The sequence below is a fragment of the Geotrypetes seraphini genome, chromosome 3 (assembly GCF_902459505.1).
Source record: "Geotrypetes seraphini chromosome 3, aGeoSer1.1, whole genome shotgun sequence".
Classification (NCBI taxonomy): domain Eukaryota; kingdom Metazoa; phylum Chordata; class Amphibia; order Gymnophiona; family Dermophiidae; genus Geotrypetes; species Geotrypetes seraphini.
In genome coordinates, this window is record NC_047086.1 from 220,523,600 (window position 1) to 220,549,833 (window position 26,234).

The window sequence follows — 26,234 nt, forward strand, 5'->3', positions numbered from 1 at the left end:
TTTGCGTACGTTCATACTAAATCAATCGTCCTACCTATATTCACATTTAATATTAGGTTTACTATTGCAGCTAAGTTACACTATCCCCCTCTTCTACTAAACCACGCTATGAGCGTCGGGAGCAGCGCGGCTCTCTGCACTAAAACCGCTAGCGCAGTTTAGTAAACGAGGCCTTATATTTACACACCTCCTAAGGCAGGGGTGTCAAAGTCCCTCCTCGAGGGCCGCAATCCAGTCGGGTTTTCAGGATTTCCCCAATGAATATGCATGAGATCTATTAGCATGCAATGAAAGCAGTGCATGCAGATAGATCCCATGCATAATCATTGTGGAAATCCTGAAAACCCGACTGGATTGCGGCCCTCGAGGAGGGACTTTGACACCCCTGTCCTAAGGAGTTCGGCCTATTCAACTAAGTATGTATCTGTATCTACATCTGAGGCTTTTTCTCCAATTTTTGATGGGCAGTGCTGTGAACTTGGGTCCTAAGTGTGATCGAATGCGTATGCTATAGTGTGTTTGAAATTCAGTCCTCTTTGTGTAGTGTAGCTGTAAATTTCCTCTCATTGAGCACCATGTCCTGCTCCCAAAAGGTGAATGCTCCATAGGATTGTCAACTGGTGCCAATTTCACCCAACAGGTTTGATCCAGTCCAGGTTTTACCATCGCATGCAGGTACTTGTAGTTCTATTTTCCAAACCGGCTTCCCTGGGAAAAAGCAAGACTACAAGTTCATGCATGCAGTGTGTAAACCCAGGGCTGGATCAATCCTGTTGGACAAATCTGGAGCCAGTTGGCAATCCTAATGCCCCAGGTGTTTCCAAGAAAACACGTCCTTGGTGCATCTATTGATTAATAATTATTTTAAGCAATTTTCAAGCACACCTTGATAAGATGCCTATACATGTTACATGCTATGAACTCCAGAAGGAAGCTCTCTTTGGTACAATGCAAGTATTAACCATGACAAGTGTTAGCAGTAAATTTGAAACACAGATCATACTGCATAGGGGAGTGTGTGGTGCAGTGCTTAGAGCTACAGCCTCAGCACCCTGAGGTTGTGGGTTTGAATCCTGCACTGCTCCTTGTGACCCTGGGCATGTCACTTCATCCCCCCCAAGTACATTAGATAGAGTGGGAGACTGCCAGGACAGTTAGGGAAAAATACTCGAGTACTTGAATAATTTGTAATCTGCATAGAATTGTAGGATATGCAGAATCTAAATTATTAAAAAAATAAATAAACCTATACCCTGGCTTAGCAGTAAAGTTCAATATTATCAATGTATGCATAAAACTAACCCATTTAGAGACATATATTATTTAATTTTCTATACTGTTCTCCCAAGGGAGCTCAGAATGGTGTACATGAATTTTTTTTCCTGTCTGTCTTGGTGTGCTTGCAGTCTATCTAATGTATCTGGGGCAAGGGGGGATTAAGTGACTTGCCCAAGGTCACAGGGAGTAATGTGGATTTGAACCTGCAACCTTGTGGTGCTGATGCTGCAGCTTTAACCACTGCACCACACTCTCCCCCCACATCAAGAACAGCTTTTGGCCCTTTTCACACTCAGAAACGTAATCATGCCTGTCTCCAGTTCACATTAACCACATGCTATAAAAATAGTTACCAAAAGAAAAAGTGGGGAGAGAAGAGGATGGGAGGAGTAAAGAAACGGTGGAGCAAGTAAGGGCTAGAGGGGAGGCAGCAGGAAAAAGAATGAGAAAAGGAACACAGATTTTTTAAAAAAGCAACGAAAGAGTTTAGGAGAGAAAAGAAGGAAGAAGGGCCAAGCACAAGGGGAAGAGAAGTGTTGCTCACGAAATTAAAAAAAGATTTTTTACTGCTTGTAAGAAAAAAGATAATCCTTACTAGAAGATTTCTCAGTTCGCCCTGGGGAGACCAGAGGCTGAATCACTAGCTTAATTATGCTGCAGAGCAGATGTTTCACTGTTCAACAAAAAAATGATGGATTCTGAGGGAATGAAGAAATCGTACTAAGTTCTACATATTTGGAGAACTAAAGCTGATTTTGCTTTTAATGGCAGTTGCTGAACTAATGCACAGAAAGATGGGTGGAATCACACCCAAAAAAGCACCAGAGGCAGATGGACAGGCAGACTACAGTACCATACTAAAAAAACCAAGGAGCAACTACTATAATAACTTGTGTTGAACCATAAATAATCAAAAAACTATCTCCACAAGTTTGAATAAATAAATACATACAAATATAAAATGTACTAATAAAGTGCAAGAGTGTTTTTCGGGTACTGTAAAAATGCCATAAAGTGCTCAGTCACCAACCAAAAAGTGCTGGTTGTAATGAGGGACCATCATTGCACTATAAAGTCCCTCTTGCTGCCATCCAGAAAACAATATGTACACTATAATATGCCATTAAACAAGTTTACTATCTTTACTTATCTGATTCATAATTGTATTTATTTATTTATTCAAACTTGTGGAGATAGTTTTTAGACTACAGTACCACACAGATGACAACAGACAGACCCTGCCAATACCCACCCCAAGCTGGCAAATAAGCAGAAGCTATTCTCCCCTCCCCCCAAAAAAAGAGTTATATTGTCTATATATTATAAAATACAGTATCTTAGGGCATACTGCTTCTCCTTGGCCTACAGCTCTTAATTTACTTCATTTTGACAGTAACTTTTCTCAAAAATTGCATTCCTGGCTTTATGAAATTTGTGTGGGCAGAACTAAATTCTCTGTTTCCTCCCCTACCATATTGTTCATCCCTTTCCCCAACTTTTTATTTTTATTGTAATCGCTGATTCCCTCTTTCCTCAAGTTCTCAATTGGATTTCATGTTTTGTTTCCCACCCAATTTAATTTTTACTTTGTTTATTTTAAATTTTTATTGTAAACCGCTTAGATTTCCCTTTGGTTTTATATTTGCGGTATGTTTTGTTTAAATGATTTTTATTAAGCCAACAGGAAATGACAGATACAGAGTATTCAGCCAAAGAAGCAGGGCTCAAAGAGAACAAATTTTGTTGATAATTCAACCCCACCCCACCACCATCAGTCGGAAAGAACAATATACTGGAAGACAACAAAAGAACAGGAATAGTAGTATAACACAGTCAACAATTCTTGCTTGAACTTGGATGGACTAGAGAATCTATTGATGCACCAGAAAGAGAGAGTGAAGAGTGAGCAGTGCCAAGCAAAGATGGACACGAGTGAAACTAAATTAAGTTAAACATCGTGAGAAATCATTTTAAAGGAACTAGATATGCAGGAAGAGAGAACGAGAACAAAACCCCAGAGGAGGGTAAGAGATGGCAGTGAGGAAGAGGCATGGTCGGAGGATGGATAGAGGTGGCAGTGAAGGGGTGTGCAGTAACAGACAGACTGGGAAATAGATGGCAGTGAGGGATGGAGCAGAACTGGAAGCAAGGGAGGGTGCGGTACTTTAGGGCATGGGTGAGCAATGGCAGCAAGGAAGGAGTGTGGGAGTGTTGAGGGGGACAACCAGCTTTAAGGAGAAACTGGAAGTCAGCAGTCATCAGATCTGATGTTGAAAAATCCCTCACTCGACCCTAACGTGCCCGGCAACTTTAGACCTATCTCCAATCTACCCTTCATCTCCAAGATCCTGGAAAAACAGTGCTAAACCAATTACACTCCTTCATCGAGGAACAAGGAGCCCTATCCACCTTCCAGTCAGGATTCAGGAAATTCCACATGTACTTAAGCCGTCTCTCTCGACATCATTGATGACTGCTGGAAACTGATGGATAAGGGTAATGATATCCTTCTGGTGTTACTGGATCTCAGCGTAGCGTTTGACACTATTGACCGTCCCCTCCTCATTGCACAACTCTCTGAAATTGGAATACAAGACACTGCATTACGAAGGTTCGTGTCCTTCCCATATAATAGATCCCAAAGCATACTACTCAACAGTGCACTATTGAAACCAAAACCAATCAAATACAGTGTTCCGCAGGGGGCTCTACTATTTTCCCTATTAGTCAATATCTACATTAGACCTGTCCTAGACATAGCCCACAAATACCAAATACAGATTCACTCCTTCAAGTTTATTAAAAATTTGATTAATCGCTTATCATGGTTTCTAGGCGATATACTTTAAAATATGGGAACATAAAAAACAAAACCATTTAAGACAAATTACATGGCCAATCAGACTTACTATTAACTACAATAAATTCAAGAAAAGTAAACATAAAGAGGTAAAAAAAAAAAAAGAGGAAGTGAAGAAGGGGAGGGTTGTTCTTATTCATGGCTCTGGCTTACTAAATTGAAAAGAAGGGGAAACGTCATAGCTCGAAAGCGTCTTTGAAGAGGAAGCATTTGAATTTGTCTAAGGGCTCCTTTTACTAAGGTGCGCTAGTGTTTTTAGCGCACGCACGAAATTACCACGTGCTAAACCGCGTGCTCAACGCTGGCGTCAAGGTCTAGCCTGCGCAGCAATTTAGCGCATGCTATTCCGTGCGTTAAGGCCCTAACACACCTTAGTAAAAGGAGCCCTAAGTCTTTTTCTTCCCTAATGAGATTAGGGAAAGAATTCCAAATGAGAGGGGCTGTTACTGAGAATATTGTCGTGCGGCAAGTGTTAATAGAATCTTTAGCAAGGGAACGGATAATAATAACTTTATTCTTTTATACCGCCATAACCAAAAGTTCTAGGCGGTTTACACTAAAAAGAGCTGGACAATCAGCGAAATACAATAATATAGTAAAAAAATACAAATATTTGTAAAATAGAATTTCAATAATAAAACTCACTAAGTAATAAACTTATCGAACAAAGTGGTCTTCATTAATTTCCGAAAACAGCAATATAGCTTGCTGAATACATTTACCTAACTAAGATTGTTGCCTACCAGCTTGAAATGCTAGGGTCCTGTCCAAGAAGGTCTTATATCTACACCCATTAATTTTTGGATAAGCAAATGGTCTATGCAACACAAAATGAGGAAAAAGGTAAGCTGGAGACAATCCCGATATCAGCTTAAAGCAGATACAGGAAAATTGCCTCCAACGGCAGCCAATGAAGTAAACAATAATATGGACTAATATGGTCATTCTTTTTTAAACCAAAAATCAATCGAACAGCTGTATTCTGAATTATCCTTAATTTCCTTAGAATTTTTTTGGGTGCTCCTAAATAGATGATGTTACAATAGTCTAAAATAGATAAAACTAATGCCTGCACCAATAGTCTGAACGATAAAGGATCAAAATATTTTTTTATGATTCTTAATTTCCACAATGTAAAAAAGCATTTTTGTACCACTAACTTCGTGTGTTCTGCTAGTGTCAAATGTCGGTCTAGTGTGACTCCCTAGTGTTGTGTTGTGTTGTGTAGTAGCTCTGAGAGCTCTGGAAGGAACATGGGCGATGAGAAATTTGTCAATAAAGGCAGGAGCCTTAGTTGTTTGTGTTTTGAAGGTTATCAAAGCAATTTTATGTTATTCTATGGGGGATGGGAAGCCAATGGGCTTTTTTCAACAGAGGGGTGACATGATCGAATTTCTTGGATTTGGTGATGATTTCGATAGCAGTATTTTGGATCAATTTAAGTCGTCTAATCTCTTCGCAGATGACGTCCAACTATATCTACCACTAGGAGAAACCCACAACTCCCAGATTATGAAACTCCTCTCAGAAATCAAAAACTGGATGTACGTCAACAAATTACAGCTAAATGCCTCCAACACAGAACTTCTTTGGATCCACAAAGAGCACTGCAACTACATCCGTCCATCCCTGCACTGGAACTCAACTACCATAACTGCAATGGACCAAGGATGCAGCCTAGGAATACTCCTTGACTCTAACCCAGTGTATCTCAAACTGTGTGCCTCCTGAAATTCCAAGTGTGCTGCGGCACACTGAGGAGGAAGAGAGGCGCCTGCCAGCTGACTTCCCTACACGATACAGTGCCAGCGCTGCCCGATTTGCCAAAGGCCTGCATGTTTCCCCCTTCTCTCTAGTGTCCTCCGGCTTCCCCCCTGGCCTCCTGGTCTCACCTTGAAAGCTAATTACAGCAGCCTGCAGAGGATCGTCGGTAGGTAAAATGATTTTATTTTCAATATAGTGATTGAAATGTGTCAGTTTTGAGAATATATATCTGCTGTGTTTATTGTGTATATATGGAAAATGAATGGAAAAAATTGCATTAAAATTAGTAAAGGGGATGGTATCTGGAGCAGAGCTTGGATGGGCCTAGGGAGGTCTGCAGTTGATATTTGTTAGACTTAGGGGTACTTAGCTTGAAGTAGTTAAGAAACACTACTGTAGGCAATCAGCTGGCGCCAGTGCCTCTCCTTCTCTCTGGCCCTCTTCACTGCTAGCACCCCCTACTGGCATCTCAGGGCCCATCTGGAGGGCCTCTGCAAATGCGCGGACGTCAACGTGATGATGTCATGCTTATGTGTGATGTCATCACCGTGACGTCTGCTCACTTCTGGGTGCCTCAAGCCGTGGCCACTACCTCTAGTGTGCCCCAGCTCGAAAAAGTTTGAGAGATGCTGTTCTAACCTATTGCTTTCCAACCATATCACTCAGGGGGTATCTTCCTGCGACAATTCTGAAAAATAAGGAACTACTTTTCTGAGACTGACTTCACCCAACTACTCTATGCCTTCGTCCTCTCACACATTGACTACTGTAACATGCTTTTCATTGGACTCATAGCGAAGAACCTGCAGCGTCTCCAGTGAGTACACAATGCAGCAATCTAAAAAAATCTCCATGCCTACGACCCTGTCTCCCAGGCTCTATCATCAGCTCACTGGCTACCCATAGGCAAACATTGTGTCTTCAAGGGCATGATGCTAGCATTCAAATCCTTGCATATGGCACTAGACTACATGACAACCAAGTTTCCTCCATACGTGCCAAATAGGTCCGTCCGCACCCAGGATAAAATATGCCTCAAAACGCCCCCTGGTTGTGTCCTTCAACTGCAAACCACCAAATGACATTCCTACTCTCACTTCATACCGAGCCACTGGAATCGACTGCCCCCACAGATCAGATCCCCTGAAGGACTCCTCAACTTTAGGAAAGCAATACAAACATACCTTTTCACCTAACTCCCCTGCCCATGACCGATGGATTACAAAGAAATGTATAATGTGTCACATTAGGATAAAAACTTGTATTGAAAAATCTTGCATTTTAACTATGGCAAATTGTAACCTGTTAACTGTATATTATGTATGTTAGAGAGAGAGAGAGCACAGAACCAGAGTGGAATTGTCCCAATCAGAAAGGTGAGCATCCCAAGAAGGCAGTGCAGGCAAATCTCTCTTATGCATGTTCACTGTGGATATCCTGAAAACCTGGCTTGGCAGTAGATCTCGAGGACCGGACTTGGGCAGCCCTGGTTTAACACATATATATGACAGCAATGAGCCTCAATGGTAAGACAGAGGATGTTAGGTTTAATACCTGCTGTCTTTATGCCAAAGAGGATTTCTTTCTGGAGTTCAGAAGAGATATATACACATACGAGTGATATCCTGCACAATTCTTAGGTCCTTGGATAGGATTTAAATTTGTGAAGGACACGACCTGTCAAAAGATTATGATGGGGTGCTAGCCCATCCTAGCAGAGAATGACGGGGTATGGTTCAATCAATGATCTGAAACGACGTTAAAAACACAGAATTTCATTTCTGCAAATTGGCACTTAACGAAAAAAGATAACACTCTTTTCAGCTACAGCAGGGGTGTCAAACTCCCTCCCGGAGGGCCGCAATCCAGTCGGGTTTTCAGGATTTCCCCAATGAATATGCAGTAGATCTATTAGCATACAATGAAAGCAGTGCATGCAAATAGATCTCATGCATATTCTTTGGGGAAATCCTGAAAATCCGACTAGATTGCGGCCCTCCAGGAGGGACTTTGACACCCCTGAGCTGCGGTGTTTCTGATCTGAGGAAGAAGGGTTTACTTTCGAAAGCTAATCATAAACTACATTAAGTTAGTCCAATAAAAAAAATATATTTTTTTTCCTTTGTGTTTTTGTTTTATTTCTACATATTACCAGCTACAATGGCAAACTACGGATCTGGGGATCTTCTGTTTCTCTCTTTGTTGTACAAATTACTTACTTGGCACTAACTCTTTTGTTGGCAGTGTCCTTCCAACAAAAGTTGGAAGCTGGAGTTGGAGTTGATCTTTGCTATCACTGTATCCCATTTTTAGGACAAGTTGGAGAGCTTATCACGAGACACAAGGTTGTGTTCATCCCAGGAAGATTTTGTCACAGAGAGGGCATCCTGTGAACTTAACAGTATTTGCGGTGTAAAAGTGAGTTTTTATGTTATGTTATGCATATAAAAAAGCTTTGCACGCACATTGATCAACATTATTACAACCCTCTCGTAAAGTTAGGGACACCTCACTGGCAGGGCAGGATTAATTTGTCGAGGGCCCCTAGGCACACAAGTACACTGGGCCCCCCTGCCCCGCCCTACCCCACCATGCGCCCAGGTGGAAACAGGAAGCTGCGTCAGAGGGAAGCTTTGGGCAAGCAGCACCGCTTGCACAATTACAGTTCCCGTTGCCTTTCTTACCCGGGTTACTTGCTTGTCTTACTTTCCGTCGATGGGTGGGGGGGCCGTGTTGAAGATCGGGGTGGGGCCCACGTTGCCAATCGATGCTGGAGGGGCCCATCACCGTTTGGAAAAAACAATGTTGATGCCCTCCTTCATCGGGCCCCCATGACCATTTTGGGCCCTAGGCACGTGCCTACTTGGCCTATTGGTTAATCCTGCCCTGCTCACTGGTATGCATGTTGCCCCACTTTTCATCATGCATTTCGAATCAAATGCATTATTAAATCTCATTGGGGTATTTTGCGCTATCACTCTATTTTTCAGGAGAGTCCCCATTTTGCGTTCTCTAAGGCAGAGGTTCCCAACCCTGTCCTGGAGGACCACCAGGCCAATCGGGTTTTCAGGATCACCCTAATGAATATGCATGAGAGAGATTTGCATATAATGGAAGTGACAGATATGCAAATCTGCTCCATGCATATTCATTAGGGCGATCCTGAAAACCCGATTGGCCTGGTGGTCCTCCAGTACAGGGTTGGGAACCACTGCTCTGAGGGACCTAATTTGAGGCAATATCTCATGAGATCTTAGTTCCTCTCGTCTGCAGCAACATCTCAAGCACAGAGTGTAACGGGTTGTCACCCTTGTGGCCATTGTAAGATTTGTCAACATAGGCCCTGTTTTACTAAGGTGTGCTAACCGAATAGCACGCGCTAAATGCTAACACATGCTAATCGGTTAGCGCACCTTAGTAAAACAGGGGGATAGTGTTGCATTGACTCAAATAGAGCCAGTGGCTTTGCGAGGGTGAGCGGCGCCTTCTCTGCCCCTCCCCCACCTCCACACGCTCTTTCCATGACCCCTCCCCTTCCCCCATACCTCTATAATGTTCCTGGTGCAAGCAGTAACCCCCAACCTGCTCTCACGCCAGCGTTGGCTCTTCCTCTGACGTCACTTCCTAGGTGCGGGTCCAGAAAGTAACATCAGAGGAAGAGCCGATGCTGGCGCGACAGCAGGTTGGGGGTTTCTGCTCGTGCCAGGAACGTTACAGTGGGGGGGGGGGGAAGGAAGCAGTGCACATGAGTAGCAGTGGCAGGGCGGAGAGGACGATGGGTGCCCTCGCCAAGACAGCACCCGGGGCAGACCGCCTCTCCCTTACTACGCCACTGTATTGCACTTATTGAAAATATTGAAAATGAATAAAGATTTATTTTTTTTTAAAAACCCCAAAACATTTGAGAATTTTGAGGCAGGAAAACAACAACTGACAGGTATTTTCCCTTAACCCCCTCTTTTATTAAGGCGTGCTAGCCGATTCAGTGTGCGCTAAATGCTAACGCATTCACAGAATATAATGGACGCATTAGCGTTTAGCGTGTGTATTTAGCGCGCACTAAATCAGCTAGCGCGCCTTAGTAAAAGGACCCTTAAGTTATTTAATACACTTTTTATAGATGGCGTTCTACAAGTCATAAGATTTTGATACGGTTATTTGTATTCATTTACAGAGACCTCTGCAGGGCACAGGTCTAATCTAATCTAATCTAAACTAAACCTTAGGTTTGTATACCGCATCATCTCTACATTCGTAAAGCTCGACATGGTTAACAAGAGTTAGGGTAGAAAGGAACTCCAGTGGAGGGAAGAGGCAAAATGAAGAGAAAATTTAGAGGACTAGAATAACCAGAGAGGGAGGAGGAGTTACATTTTTGAGAATAACCAGGTTTTCAGATGTTTACGGAAGAGTTGGAGGGAGCTTAGATTCCTAAGAGGGGAGGTAAGGTTGTTCCAGAGCTGAGTGATTCCGAAAGGGAGGGAAGAACCTAGTTTTCCTACAAATGAAACGCCTTTTAGAGAGGGAAAGGAAAGTTTCAGTTTTTGGGTGGATCTGGCAGAATTGGGGTTAGAGGAGTTCCAAGAAAGAGGAATGAAGGGAGGGAGGATACCGTGTAGGATCTTGAAAGTGAGGCAGGCACATTTGAAGTGGACTCTGGAGATAATGGGAAGCCAGTGGAGCTTGGATAAAAGCGGTGAGACGTGGTCGAATTTGTTTTTTGCGAAGATAAGCTTAGCAGCGGTATTCTGAATCCGCTGGAGTCTTTGAAGGTTTTTCTTTGTTAGGCTAAGGTAGATAGAGTTGCAGTAGTCCAGTCTGGAAAGGATGGTGGATTGAACAAGGACGGCAAAGTGTTTTTGATGGAAACAGGATCTCACTTTTCTCAGCATGTGAAGGCTGAAGAAACAACGTATAATCTTTCGAGTTCCTTAAAGCAGGATACGAAATGTGGTCATGTTGTTAAAGATAATTTATTCATTCATTTATTTATTTATTTTTACTAATTTTTGGTTGAAAGAAGTATTTTGATATTGAAGAAAGAAGATCTGGCACGCGTATGCACCTACCACAGATGTGGAGGGAGCGACGGTGCCTGTACTTCTGTGGAAGCTGGGCCAGATTCATTCTGGTGGTTGTTGAAGAGGTCTGTGGCACCTTCAGTTTGGTCAGTCTATGAAGTTGGTTGTACAAAGATGGCTTTGATCCTTCAGCAGGGTGGATGGAAGCTGGGTTCGGTACCAGATAATAGAATGGCAGAGTATGTTCTGTATGCCAAAGGGTTAGGATATTCTAAGGGGATGGTGGTTCATCAAATGGCTGGTTTTGCCTTTTTTAGTAAAGCCTTTGATTGGGGAAGTCCAGCTTCAGCGATCCTGGTGCATAGAATGTTCACTGGGTGGGAACACGCGATGCTGTATTGCCCTGATTCTAGGATCCCGATTACTCATGACGTTTTAATACCATTACTTCGGGTTTTGTCTTCCATAGTATACAACGGGCTTGAGGCCCTTTTGTTCAAGGCTGCCTTTTCACTGGCTTATATTGGAGCGCTTTGAATGGGCGAATTAGTGGCCACCGTAGGAGACATCTAAGGGGACAGCAGGTTACAACTTGAACACGTAATGTTACAGGATGACACTTTACATAAATAAACTGTTCGATGAAAAACGCACCATGCAGGAAGGAGGTCAAATTATTGCAATGAAGCGAGTGGTTGGGATGGAGGCTTGTTTCATATTGCATATAGTAGACTGTCTGAAGATTTGCCTGGTGGTAGGGCAAACCTTGTTGGTCCACGCAGACAGAAAGGTGTTAACCAGGTACCAGTATGCAGCTGTTTTAAAGAAAGTATTGAAGTTTCTGGGGGTGGATATGTCTGGTTTTGATACCCATTCATAGGTACAGCGACTAGTGCTGTTGCAGCTGGCATGGGTGAGGAAGTAATTATTTGCTGTTGGTCTTCGAGGGCTTTTAAGGGTTATATTCATTAAAAAAAAAAAAAAAAAATAGGAGGAGAGTATGGCGTAGTAGCTACAGCCTCAGCACCTTGAGGTTGTGAGTTCAACTCCACACTGCTCCCTGTGACCCTGGGCAAGTCACTTAATTCTCCACTGCCCCAGGTACATTAGATAGATTGTGCGCCCACTTGGACAAATGGGGAAAATGCTTGAAGTACCTGTATGTAGACTGCTTTATAAAACTACAAAAAGGCAGTATACAAGTCCCAATCCCTTTACCTGTGGGGAGAGGACCTGACTCCTTCAATTGGGGGCTATATTTCATTACTCCTGCAAGACTATTGCCTATTTTCCTTATTTAATGTCTTATCAAGGCCTTGAGGTCGGTTACATGACCCTTTGATTTGGTGTGGCTGCTGATCCCCCTCCACCTTGCCATGTTCAATTGTTGGAGACATAACTGGTTGGATACACTCAGTTTGGATTGTTGGCCATTTGTGTATCCATTGAGTTGGACACAGGGCAATGTATCAGACTCTACTTGGCCAAGGGACATCTGTAAGTTCAGATTTCATGGCTGGGAGTGTGTGACATGCATTGGTGTCATCTGTTGCCACTCTTGTACAATTTGCAATTCAGGCCCTGCCACTCAAGATTGCCGATTATCGACCTTGGATATAGCAACAGAAAACGCCTCATTGACACAGTAAACGATGACGTGAGACTTATTATCAGTTGGTATTAAACTACATGGGTTGTTTAGTCAGATGTCATTCCCAGATCTCAACAATTGGGGGGAGAAAACATGGGTGCACGGTCCAGTGAAGGTTAATAGGCAAGATAGGCTTTTGGCTCATGGCTTGGAATGGCTTTCAGCTGCTGAGTGACTGGATGGAATGGATATTTTTCTCAATGGTTTTCAGGAATTCATGGAACATTTTGTTAATGCCTGTGTTTTTTTTAGGTCACAGCTTCATTTGTATTGGGGGAGGGGCCAGTGAAATTAGCCACTGTTCCCCCTCTTTGGTGGATTCCTGAGCTACTGTAATTTTGGCTTATGGGGGGATCAGCACTGAACAGAAATTATGAATGAAAGATCAGGTTTCTAGTTGGGGTCATGAGACCTGGTGAACTGGGCATGGGGAACATGCCTGCTCCTTAAGCCTTAGCTAATTTTTTTTATTTTTTTTGTATACTGGTATTGTATTTCAAGGAGTGTGTGGCGCAGCGGTTGGATCTACAGCCTCAGCATTCTGGGGTTGTGGGTTCAAACCCCACGCTGCTCCTTGTGACCCTGGGCAAGTCACTTAGTTCTCCATAGCCCCAGGTACGTTAGATAGATTGTGAGCCCACCGGGACAGATAGGGAAAATGCTTGAGTACCTGATTGTTAAACCGCTTAGATAACCTTGATAGGCGGTATATAAAAAAACCTAATAATAATATTTTGTGTATACTGCTTTTTATCCTAAGCATTATACATTGAACTAATTATGGCAGTGTGTGAAATGGAGCTTACCAGCAAGGCAGTTAATTTGATGATGTCTGCTACTCAGCTGTCATGGCTTTAAGTAATATTCTTGTAAACTTATAGCTTGGGTGTGGAACTTGATTGCTGTAATAATTAATGATTATATTAACAATATATGACGCTGTGGCCTGGTTTACTTCCACTTGGTTGTTGGCATTATTATTGGTATGTTGTCTAATGTGGATTAAGCTGTGGGAAAATATATTGGGTGGGGGGGGGGTTTATGGATGCCCAGGATTGGAAGTCCCAGTTCCACAAGTTATTGCGTGGAGCTTGTTATCAGATGGAAGGTCCCAGGTGAGTGAAACCTCCGCATTCTCTACAGTTCTTTTAGGCTCTGCGGTCCCAGTCTTTTCCTAATAAATATTTTCCAGTGAATGAGTGTGATTACTTTCATGCTCCTGTCTGTATGCAAGTGTTCGGATATTAAAATGCTACAAACAAGCCTTGTGGCTCTAAAATGGATCACCAGGTGTTGATAAGATGACCTTGTATGCAGGAGAGCTTTTTAGAAGGAGGGGGGGGGGGTGGGGGTGGATTTGAGGGAGTGTAAAGGGAGCGGGGATTTGTAAAGGAAGAGTTGATGCACATTTTTTCACATGTATCAGTAATTTTATTTGGTCGTGTTGAATGACATGTACATTGCATACTGGATGCAAATGTCAATAAAAACGCAAACTGAATTTTAAAAAAAGAGAATGCTACAACCCATTACCAGATGCGGAGGTGAGGAGTGGTCTGGCAATACAGCTGCTGCCTCAACACCCTGAGGTTGTGGGATCAATCGCAGCGCAGCTCCTTGTGACCTTGAAACAAATCATTTAATCCTTCATTGCCCCAGGTTCAAAATAAATGCTTGTATATACATAAAAAGCACTGAATGTGGAACCACAAAAAGGCAGTACACGAGGACCATCCCCCCTAACTCCTTTCCAGTTCTGTTCTGAGTTTTATTCCTGAACTACATGCGGTAAGGGCATTGCCTTAAATTTAAAGCGCACTTGATGGTGTCTGTGCCGGGGCTCTGTGGGTGATGTCACCCACCTTTGAGAATACATGCATGCTGTCCTCGGAGAACGCCGGCTACAGGTAAGTATCGTTGGTTTGTGGGTTGTGATTGTTACTTTTTTAAAGTATTTTGTTAGTTACTGTTAACTGAGTCGAGCTCCTTTCTGGCAGAAGACCCGGTATATAAAGCTAAGTTTTAGTTTAGTTTAGATTTAACCCACTGAGATACTTCTGACTTTTTTTTCCTTATACTTGGCTGATATTGCCTTTTTTACTTATTCCCCTTTCTTGATTTGTTGATCATTACTCCCCCATTTACTGGGGGGTCTCCTTATTGTTTTCTTGGGTGCTTGAAAGATTGTCTTAATATTTCTCTTTTTGATGTGCTTAATTTAGCACTTATTTCAGGAAATGAGTCTTCTTTGCATTTGTGTAATATAAGATTTTTATAATATAGTTTTCCAGATTCCTTTGTTTATTTTACCATTTTATCTCTATTTGCTGTGAGCTGTCTTGTGTGTAGTTCAGTCCTATGTATCCCCCTTCCCTGGCTATATCTTCCCATCTAATGTGTTACCTACACCCAGCAGAAGAGATCTCTCTCCCCCCAACACACACGTATCCCTTTCTGTCCCATTCTGTCCAGCACCTCCTGCTGGTTGAGATAGAGGCTCCTTTCTCCCTGCCTGAATTCCTCTTTCAAGCCTCCCAACAGTGGGGATCTTTGAAGCAAATGGCGCTCCTCAAACCTCAGCTGGCTGGCAGGATCCCAGAAGAAAGTTTTTCTCCCTCGCTTTACAGTAGCTTTTCATTTCTGAAGCAGCTAATCTCGGTTAACACCCAGCAAATGAAAAGCCAAGGGGGAAATTCACAGACACTTTATCCCAGCGAGTTGAGGCAGAAACACAACAGGCCAGGAGTTGTTTGGAATTTGGGTGCTGTAGGGAAAAAAGGCGGCGTGTGCCTGTGTCTGACTGTTCTTAGGGAAGGTGTGTACCCCAGTCAGTGTATGTGATTGCACACCACATGCATGCCACATGATCTAAGTATGTGCTGGGTTGGTTTTTTTCCCCTTGCACAGTGAGGGTTTGATTGCTAGCACTGGTTGCCTAGTCAGGAATAGTTCATATGTGTTAGGTAAATCTCTCAACAGTTTATTGCTTATGTGGTATGACTGGGACGGCGGCTCCTAGACTCAACCAATGAGGCTGGAATGTTGTACATAGCTGATGGGATGCATGTAATGGTGTTGGGTGTTGTTGTCTGTGCTTAGAAGTGGCTGGAAGGATGATGCCAGTGTGGTTCAGGTGACACTGATATCTGTGCTCGGTGATGTAGTTGTGATAGCATTACCCATCTTCAGATGGATGGGCTGGGGATCGCTTTCCATGATTAGAAATTGTAAGTCGCACGGTGCAGGAAGGTCTCAAGTTCAGAAGAACTGCTGATCTCTGATATTTCAAATGCTACTGTGAGAAATCATACAGAGACAGCTGTGTAGACATTAGGTTCAATGCACAGTCCGGATGTAAAGGCAGTTGTGGCTATGGCAAGTCAAAGGCATCCTCCAAAGTTTCCCATATGTTACATATCAAATACATATATCACCTTTCCCTCTACTTCTACCTTATCCCTCCATCCTACTCTGCTCCCTCCTTCCTTCAAGAGTCTCTATCCCCTTCCCACTGTGTTATTATCCCCTTCTTCACTACTGCTGTTGATATATCAAAATTCCTCTTGGTGTTCAGACTGCCAAGTAATAGATATACCAAAGGAGAAAGAACTGATTATATGTTCCATCAGAGAAGACTTCAGGATTTACAGAACTAGAAGTCCATGAAATATTAGTGCATATAGATTAGGAATTGTTTTCAGAACATAAGAGTTGCCATACTGGGTCAGACCAAAGGTCCATCAAGCCCGGTATCCTGTTTCCAATAGTGGCCAATCCAGGTCACAAGTACCTGGCAAGATTTCATGGAGTAAACAGATTTTATACTGCTTATCCTAGGAATAAGCAGTGGATTTCCCCAAGCCATCTCATTAATGGCCTATGGACTTAGGAAATTATCCAAACCCCCCCCCCTTTTTTTTTTTTTTTTTTAAAAACCATGCTAAGCTAACTGCTTTCACCACATTCTCTGGCAATAAATTCCAGATTGAAGAAATATTTTCTCTGGTTTGTTTTAAATCTACTATTTAGTAGCTTCATTGCATGCCCCCTGGTCCTAGTATTTTTGGAAAGAGTAAACAAGCGACTCGCATCTACCCTTTCCACTCCATTCTGTAGTTTATAAATCTCTAGCATGTCTCCCTTGAGCCATCTCTTCTCCAAGCTGAACAGCCCCAGCCCATATAGCCTTTCCTCAAAGGTTTTTGCCAGGTACTTGTGACTTGGACTGGCCACTGTGGAAACAGAATACTGGGTAGATAGACCATTGTCTGACCCATTATGGCTATTCTTATGTTCCATCCCTTTTATCATTTTCATCACCCTTCTCTGTACCTTTTCTAATTCCACAGCCACCTTGTGAGGTTGGATTCTCACATCAATAACATTGTTCCATGGTTCAGCAATTTTACTGATAACTAGGAAAGGAAAGGCAGGTTTTTTCAGTATACAGTATATACATCTATTTTTTTTTTAAATTCTTTATTCATTTTTAAATGTACAATAAGTGCATCATATAATATAACAAATAGATCATAAATATATCACTTAATAGTCATCAAGAGTACACATAATATGCTATTAATCCCCACCCTCCCCAACCCTTCCTATTATATAATCAAATAAAATTATCCCCCCTCCCCCCTCGTAATTGAACCTGTATATGCATCTATTAACAACCATGTGGTGAAAATGCCTGTATACCGTGTACACCTTTCTGTGCTATAGAAATAATAAACCACAGCAGTAGTGGTAGTGGTTGTATGCTCTGTAATGCCAAATCATAAAGATCAATTCTAATAAAAAGAATTTTTTTTAAAGCTCCCCTCCCCCCACTGATTTCTCCATTTAGTGCCAGGGTTCTTAACCTGGGTTTCAGGGGGCCAATGAGGGTCAGATAAAAATTAACATTTATATTTACTATACAGCCCAGTACTGTTGATTTTTCTCGTAGATAACGAGAAAGTAGATGTAGTAGCAGTATAGTATAATCTCATTATAACGGACTTTAAGGGACCTGGAAAAACGGTCCGTTATATCTAGAGCCCATTATATCCAGCGTTGCATTTTTTAAAAACTTTATTTAGGTCAACTTGAAACAACGTTCAATCAATGAACAACAGTCACTGCACAAGTACATCAAGAACAAAACCCAGCAAAACATTGGTATGGCACGAAATGATTGCAAAACCAGAACACTAAAAGATGTTCTAAAGCATTATGTCATACTGTACTGGAAAGAAAAATACTCTGTCATTTTCTTCTGGGCTGCATTTTGATACTATATCACCGGCACGCCACGCGCCTTGTAGGCGGAGCCTGCATGTCCGTTATAGCCGAAGAAAACTACAGCTAAAAGCGGCTCTAGGGACCAAATTAGTTGTCCATTATATCCAAAAGTCCATTATATGCGAGCCTGCTATATGCGATGATTTTCTGCATGTTTATAAAGGCGCTCGGCCGGGACCAGCGGACCTCGCCCGCTATAGGCAAGGTTCTGTTATAAGCAAGTCCGTTATAATGAGATTATACTGTAGTAGTAATGGTAGTAGAAAATGTAATGTAATGTAATGTAATTTATTTCTTATATACCGCTACATCCGTTAGGTTCTAAGCGGTTTACAGAAAATATACATTAAGATTAGAAATAAGAAAGGTACTTGAAAAATTCCCTTACTGTCCCGAAGGCTCACAATCTAACTAAAGTACCTGGAGGGTAATAGAGAAGTGAAAAGTAGAGTTAGAGGAAAAATAAAAATAAAATAAACATTTTAACAAGACAGCATTGATCTAAATACTTTGGAAGGTAGAAGAGAGGAGAGAAAGGAGCTGTTGAACAGTAGAATTCTGGAGAAATTTAAATGATAGAAATAGAACAAAACAAAGACAAAAGGCAAAACAATAGATAAGATTAAAGATAAATCATAAGCTGGAAAGAAAAATAAAATAAAACTTTGTCTTCAATCCACGGTTTCAGCGTCAGTGATGAAGTGGAGCAAGTAAGTTTAGGAGGAGCGATTGACGTTTCCAGAAAGGGCTTCTTCAGGGAAGAGACTTGGCAGACAGTCCCAGGATGCCTATGTCTCCTCCCCTGCGATGTTCTCCCATCCATGCATTCCCTCCCAGACACACTGCCCGTGCCCCAGCCACTCCAAGGAGGCTGCCCCAGATGAGGCCCACGGTGAATGCAGGATTCTCTCCTCTGCGGGAAAGCCGCCCGGAGCCGACAGTCGATCTTCTTAGCGGATTGCATGGGGGGAAGAGTTCACACTCTTGGTAGGATCGGGTCTGTGTGCTCTCGGTGGTTGTGGCTGGTCTCGTTGCTGCTTAGGTGTAAAAGCAGTTGATCTCCACTGCTGCTGATATTTAAAAGCAGGCAGATTGATCTCTCCAATGGACTGCAGGGGGAGGAGTTCACGCTCCTGGCAGGATCAGGTCTGTGGGCTCTTGGTGGTTGCGGTAGGTCTCGCTGCTGCTTGTATGTAAAAGCAGTTGTTTTTCTACACAGTAGCAATAGATCCAGTGCCATAGTAAGAGGGGGAGGGGCGGTTCGCCGCAGGCACTGTCTTTGTGAGGGTGCAGGCACCCATCCTCCTCTCTATTCACCTGCTCCTTTCTCCCCCACTACCACTTGCACACGCCCCTTCCCTTTCCTCGTACCCCATTAACTGTCACGGCATGAGCAGCAACCCCAACCCATTGCTCGCACCAGCGTCGGCTCGTCCTCTGACATCACTTCCTGGACCCGCGCCTAGGAAGTGACATCAGAGGAAGAGCCGACGCTGGCACGAGCAGTGGGTTAGGGTTGCTGCTCGCGCCGGGAATGTTAAAGAGGGATGGGGGAAGGGAAGGGGATGCGCATGGCAGGAGGGGTGCGGGGAAGGAGCAGATGGGTGGGTGTGGGGGAGAGGCACCTTTCATCCTTGCTATGCCACTGAGTAGATCTGTGTTAATTTGCCCAAGGGGATTGTATTTCATAATTCTAATGAGTGGCCATTACTTTTTGCATAAAAAAGGAGTGTTTTATTTAGCATTAAAGTTTATTTTTATATATTTTTATGAATTTAATTGTTATGAGTTAATATGTATCATATTTTTGTAACTTGTATATTTGTATAATTCCTTTAATAAAATGTTATACATTGAAAAGGGGAAAGGAAAAGGGGGGAATGAGGGGAGGGGAGGGGAGGGGAAGGGTAGTGGGGGGGGTTGATTGGGATTATATGAAAATTTATTTTGAAGGAATGCTAGAAATATTTATGTAAATATGATATTTTTAATTCTAATTGAAATGAAATCTATTTGTATTATATTATTTCCTTCAATAAAATGTTATAAATTTTAAAAAGTTTAATAATACTTTGTGTATGCCGTGTATATATATATATATATATATATATATATATATATATAAGACAATCAAATCTCAATAAATAGAGTACATTATATTCATTGCATGCAAAGCTGTGTTTACATGACTATTTCTGGGGAAGGGGTCCATTGCTTTCATCAGACTCTTAAAGGGGTCCGTGACTCATAAAAGGTTAAGAATTATCGATTTAGTGTTTTTCCTGTTGCTCTGTTTTCAATCCCGGGGGGTGTACAAGTTACATCCTCTGGCTTGGAAATGTGAGCTTTGGACTGGGAGATCTGGGCTCAGAAATGTGGACTCTTTGCTTTAGGCTGCTATCTTTGTGTTCTATGATCCTCTGGGCCAGGGCTGCCCAAGTCCGGTCCTCGAGATCTACCAGTAGGATATCCACAATGAATATGCATGAGAGAGATTTGCCTGCATTGCCTTCTTGGTATGCAAATCTCTCTCATGCATGTTCATGGTGAATATCCTGAAAACCTGGCCTGCCAGTAGATCTCGAGGACTGGACTTGGGCAGCCCTGCTCTGGGCGGTGGTGTCTGCCTTGTGGCCTCAAAGAGTCTTCACTGTCCCTCTCTGAAACCTGTTGATAATTCACCTCTATCTGACTCTTTCCAGCTGCACTCTGAGGAACAGATGACAGAAGTGATCAGACCAAAGCGTTACATTTGAACCAATATTCATCTCTGCCTTTTCTCCGCGCACCCCCCATCTCAACATTACAGACATCACAGACCCTAAGTCAGCAGCATTCACATGAGTCACTCATGTCTACCACAACCAAAACAAACATAAGAGGCAAGGGGTAGAAGGGAGGGGATGGGAGAGTGAGCCTGCCTTGCCCTTAATGTGCTATCGCACACATCGACTATCCCTGCTGAGATCTGCTTTTTTAGGAAAGGGTGCACACAGCAGTAATCACATCCCTGCAATGGGCCTGAGAGTGCAGCAGGGTCACAGGTGAGCCCTTAATATATGTCTAGATCAGTGGTCTCAAACTCGCGGCCCGAGGACCACATGCGGCCCGCTAGGTACTATTTTGAGGCCCTCGGTATGTTTATCATAATCACAAAAGTAAAATAAAACAGTTTCTTGATCAAATGTCTCTTTAGCTATAAATGACAATATTATTATTAAGACTTAGCCAAAAGGAAAGATTTATAAACTATAAAGAGTTTTACCTCATGCAAAATTGTCATTTCTTTAAAAAACTTTAACTAATTTTTCTGAGGCCCTCCAAGTACCTACAAACCCAAAATGTGGCCCTGGAAAGGGTTTGAGTTTGAGACCACTGGTCTAGATCAACAAATCTGCCCCTACCCTCTTCATGCCTAGAAGTAGCAGAGGGTGACATAACCACCCCTTGGAAAACCAGGAAGTACAGAAGGGGGTTTGCATAAAAGAAGGGGGGTTGCCTGTAAAAGAAGGCAGCATCTGACAGGAATCACACAGCCCCTCCCCCCCTCTTTCCTTCACCCCTGGAAGGAGTGATCCGAAACAGTAGCCATCTAGCTGGTCCCTTATGAAAGGGAGCACAAAAAAAAGAAAAAGGGGATGGCACATCCATTTCCTTCTCTCTTGAAGGAAACATGATGATCATACAGTCGCCCCTGCCTCTATGGATGAAGACAGAAAGGGGGGGGGGGTCACCCGTCCATCATCTCTCCTGTAGAATGTGACACCTGTCCCTGGGGAAGCGGTCACTGGAGGTAATCATCCAGCCACCCTCACTGGCCCCATAAAACATTTCATCTGTCTCTGGTAATGCAAAGCACACACGAGCAAGTGCTTAAAGGGGAAAGAAAGACTGACGAATCAGAACTAGACAGGGGAGAGAAAAGGGAATGGCATCCTTTCCTCTCTACCCAGGGGACAGGAAAAGAGACAGTCGAAAGGAAGCGTTTGGGAGAGAGCGCGAAGGAAGGAGGGCCTGATACCTGCAAGGAAACCACAAACTACAGAGAGCTGGCTGACAGGTGAAAGGCAGAGAGATGAAAGGGGAGCAGCTGCAAAGGGGAAGAGAAGCAAATCGTGGACAGGGACTGAGGGAGTGGCTGTTACAACACAGAGGAGAGGAGCAGCTATCAGTGCCTGCGAGAGAAGGGAGGAGGGAGGCGAAAAATCAGAGGGCAGCAGAGGAAAGGAACTCCTTGAAAGCGAAGGAGACCCAGATGGCACCAGTGCCCCGGACGGGGAGGTAAGGTGGCAATATTTGGCCTTGGCATCCCTCGGTTTTCCACAGTTGGAGTGACATCTAGAACTTGTCAGGTCAGGGAAGGATGAAGGGCATTGGAATTTATCACCAGTTTTGAAGGGGACGATGAGTTGGGGAGGGGGGGAGTTGGAATGAGCTATGGGGTGGAGATGGAAGTGGAGGAGGACAAAGCGGAAAAAGGCGTTTTTTTAAAAAAAAGAAAATGTATTTCTCACTGCTCCAGACCGAGAGAAGCACCCTAGGTAGAAGTTAATGGGAATCCGTGCTGCCTCTTAGACTTGTATCTGTGGCAGCGCCTGAACCTCTTATCTTCCTGACCCCGTTCCTGTGAGCTGAGCTGGAAAGGGAATCAGGTGCTCTGAGGTGCAGCCACGGCACTGACGAGAGTTTGCTTGTCCGGGAGGGGATTCGATCCGTGCTCTGCAGTGATTTCAAACCGAAGCAGGGGAATCTAGGGGGGGGGGGAGAATTCTCTCTATGGGCTTTGCTTTAACTTTACTGAAGTCTGCATTGTGCAGGGCTCAGAGAGTAGGAGGAGGTGGGGGGAGAAAGGAGGGAATGAACCATAGTTAGGAATGATTTATCCTGTGAATAGTGATGGTAATTTTGGGACCTTTCTGGTAATGAGTGGGACTTGTATTACCTGACACTGATTTTGCAGCAAGGCTGTCTTCTGAGGTCCCCAGCTGGGGGTGGGGGTGGGGGGTGGAATCAGCAGGTATGGCCTGGCCGATGGAGAATGGACTAAGAAGAGGCCAAATACTTGGTTCACTCTGGATCTGGGTCTTTCCATTGCACTAACTGAATCCTTTGCTGCTTCTGTAGCGCTAAGGCTCAGTTTCTCAAACTGAGGAGGAGTTGGAGCCCCACATGGGCCAGGAGATGAAGAAGTCGCTGCTAGTACAGCCCATCATTGAGAGAAAAAGAGAGTGGTCAGAGGATGGCCTGGAGCCCCCTCCCAATCATCTGTCCCTGGCTCCTTATCTGCTGCTTCTTGCTCCGCAACCGGTAAGTGGAATGCGCTCATGGGCTCAGTCTTCCATGCTCCCATCTATCCATCAGTTCATTCACATAGGCTAGCTAGGGGTAGGGAACTCCGGTCCTCGAGAGCCGTATTCCAGTCGGGTTTTCAGGATTTCCTCAATGAATATGCATGAGATCTATTTGCATGCACTGCTTTCAATGCATATTCATTGAGGAAATCCTGAAAACCCGACTGGAATACAGCTCTCGAGGATCGGAGTTCCCTATCCCTGACATAGGCCATCCACCTGTCTCTTCAGATTCATAGTCAGTCAGTCATTCAGTGGCCCTTCCAGCCATCCATCGTCTCCTCAAACTATCTGCCTTGTTCTATGTGTGTGTGTGAGGGAGAGGAGTTCATTGGTTGGTTCAACACCAGAGATCAAGCTATTAACTTATTTTTATCTGGCTTATTTTTTGTTTTGTTTTTTATCTGGCTGATGATTATTATTCTTTTTTTTTATTATTATTGGAAAGTAGAACCTATGTGTGCAGCTCAGTTCTTTGTGGCACCCGATTAACTGTTAGTCTGAGTGTGTTTCTTTTTTTACCAGTTTGGGCAAAAATTTAGTTGAGTATTTTGATTTTTTTAATACTGAATTACAAGACCTTCTGATCCCTGACGCAGGTGGAGATGCCGAAACTTGGCCCGTGTCAGGTCCGTCATTAAAGCAGGATTACCCGGAACTTGACGGCCCTTTGGGCTTGCTTTCTTGTTAATTGCCTCTTTCTCCTGTTCAGTTATGAAGTTTTGTATTCTTCTCTTCATCAATTCATCCATGACCCATCATCTTTCAGCCATTCACCCTTCCGTGGATCTACTATCCATCCCTTCTTCTGTTTTCCATCACCCCCTTTTCTTTTCTTCCATCTAGCCATAAAGTCCATCAACCACCCTTTCTCCCTTTCACAATATGCTGCTGTGCTCCAGTTTAACTTGTGTTTGTTTTCTTACATTCATGCAAACTATGAATAAGGTGATGATACCCAAAGAAATGGGTACAGGATAGCAGCACATGGACTGAGGAGTCGATTGCAGCTTGCCAGCTGTGTTTCCATGCACAGCTGCATGGGTGGGGCGAACGCAAAATTCGCCCTCTATTGCGGGAGCACGGAGAGGATGTATATATTGGATTATATATTCTTACTTCCTGTTTTGTAGCCAATTGCTCTTTATTAAAGAGGTGGTAAAAGATTATTTCCCCTTCAGCATAAACATGTTTTGATCTGTTGCTCTCTTGTGATGTGTTTTGGCAGCGAGAGCACTGTTCTTCGTGCCCCTCCCTCCCATGCCATGGGAACTAGAGGTCTAGACCTCGGGTAGCAGTAAATATGCTTTTCACCCACCTAGCAATGACCCCCATGGGGATCTAAGTGAGTATTTTCAGAGCTGCCTTTCAGTCACTGAACATGATCAGGGGTAAAATCCAAGAGTAGCTACAAAGCTAATGTGGGTTCATGCACCATGGGGCAAGGTTCTGAATGGGATCTCAAATCATGAGGCAGCCATGATATCTTAGCACTTAGGGCAGGAATGTATCCTGCAGCATCATGGAGCAGGAAAATGACTGATGCAGAGCTATCGAATAGAATGGGGATGCAAGCATCAAAAGGCAAGGCTGAACCCCGCGGCATTAGAACAGACCTGAGCCTCGGCAATGCCATTGCTCAGAAACATCAGCCAATTCACACTCCCCAGATTCCAGGTGGGTTCAATGGTTTTCCCCCCCTGCTGCTAGTCAAGAACATAGCTTCTTTTGCATTTCCTGTGCACAGATGCCATGAAGGAAAATATGGTCAAGTGCAATTTTTTGTTTTTCAGATAATATGAGCAAATAATGTGATTCCTTCAAACCTGCATCATCCATATGGGCAGCTCATGTAACAAACTCATGCAATTGCTTGAGTCTAAACCAGTGGTTCTCAGCCTTTCTTCTGTTGTGCCACACCTGACAGACATTGTTCCCCTGTGTGACACAATGAATACTACAATTCATAGCTGAAAACACAGTATTTAAATCCTCCATCCCACCCCCTCGCAATGGTGGTGACTATGAGGAGAAGAAGCGGGTGGCTGGAAGCCTGCAATGACTCCGTCTCGGGATGTTGGCAGAGGAAGATGTGCGGGAATTACCAATGCCAGAAATGGTATTCAAGTCTGATGAAAAGGAGAAACTCAAACAAATCTCTGTAACGCTGGAAGATGTAACGGGTCAGTTTGACAAATTGAACAGTAGCAAATCACCTGAACCGGATGGTATAGATCTCTAGTATATGTCGAGTTAGAATAAAAACTGGTATTGAAAAAACTTGTAACTATAGCATTAACTGTATATTATGCATGTTAACCTGTAACCTGTTCTGAGCTCGTTGGGGAGAACGAGATAGAAAACGAATTAAATAAATAAATAAATATGAAGATTTCAAGCTTTTGACTTCTAGGTCATCAACTCTCCCCCAACATGTCACGCACATAGTTATTAAGGAAAGCACATTTGTTGTCAAATTTCTGGTGACACACTGGTAGAGAACCACTGGTCTAAACTAGAGGTCTACACGGGAACGGGGATCGCGGGAATTGTGGAGGTCCCTTGGGAATCCCCCTAACCCACGGGACTCCCACAGGGACCCCCCTCTGGCCCACGGGACTCCCACGGGGATGGAAGGCTTTGGAAGCAGAGTTCATATAACATAATGGACATGTCAGCCTTAGTAAAAGAGGGGGTTTATAAGTTAATTACCTGAACAGAAAACAAAAAAAGGGTTCCACCAAAGAGATTCCACAAGGAAACCAGCAGCGCAAACACAAAAGAAACTGTGGAATTGATGATCTTGTCAGAAGTAATTGCTGCTTTTTATGGGGATGGGCGGGGATGGAGGTAATTCCTTGCGGGGATGGGTGGGGACAGAGAGGATCCTGGCGGGGATGGGTGGGGACGGAAAGGATCCTGACGGGGATGGGTGGGGACGGAGAGGATCCTGACGGGGACGGGTGGGGATGGAGAGGATCCTGGCAGGGACGGATGGGGACGGAGAGGATCCTGACGGGGAC

At 43.6% G+C, this 26,234-nt stretch overlaps 2 protein-coding genes across 3 annotated transcripts in view; one reads left to right on the forward strand and one right to left on the reverse strand.

Annotated features, from left to right (window-relative positions):
- WNT1 (Wnt family member 1) overlaps positions 1-6,756 on the reverse strand; it is a 40,336-nt gene extending 33,580 nt beyond the window's left edge. Inside the window, exon 1 of the mRNA XM_033937623.1 lies at positions 6,659-6,756. Within this exon, the coding sequence (XP_033793514.1) occupies positions 6,659-6,756 (98 nt within the window). The remainder of the gene's footprint in view (positions 1-6,658) is intronic.
- Positions 6,757-13,554: 6,798 nt separating this feature from the next.
- Positions 13,555-26,234, forward strand: part of WNT10B (Wnt family member 10B) — a 33,563-nt gene continuing 20,883 nt past the window's right edge. Inside the window, exons 1-2 of one of the 2 annotated variants that reach the window (XM_033938465.1) lie at positions 13,555-13,689; positions 22,985-23,167. In XM_033938465.1, coding sequence (XP_033794356.1) covers positions 23,100-23,167 — 68 coding nt within the window. In that variant the 5' untranslated portion in view covers positions 13,555-13,689; positions 22,985-23,099. Of the gene's footprint in view, positions 13,690-21,995; positions 22,142-22,984; positions 23,168-26,234 lie in introns of those variants that run through there. The other variant, XM_033938464.1, reaches the window with a different exon arrangement.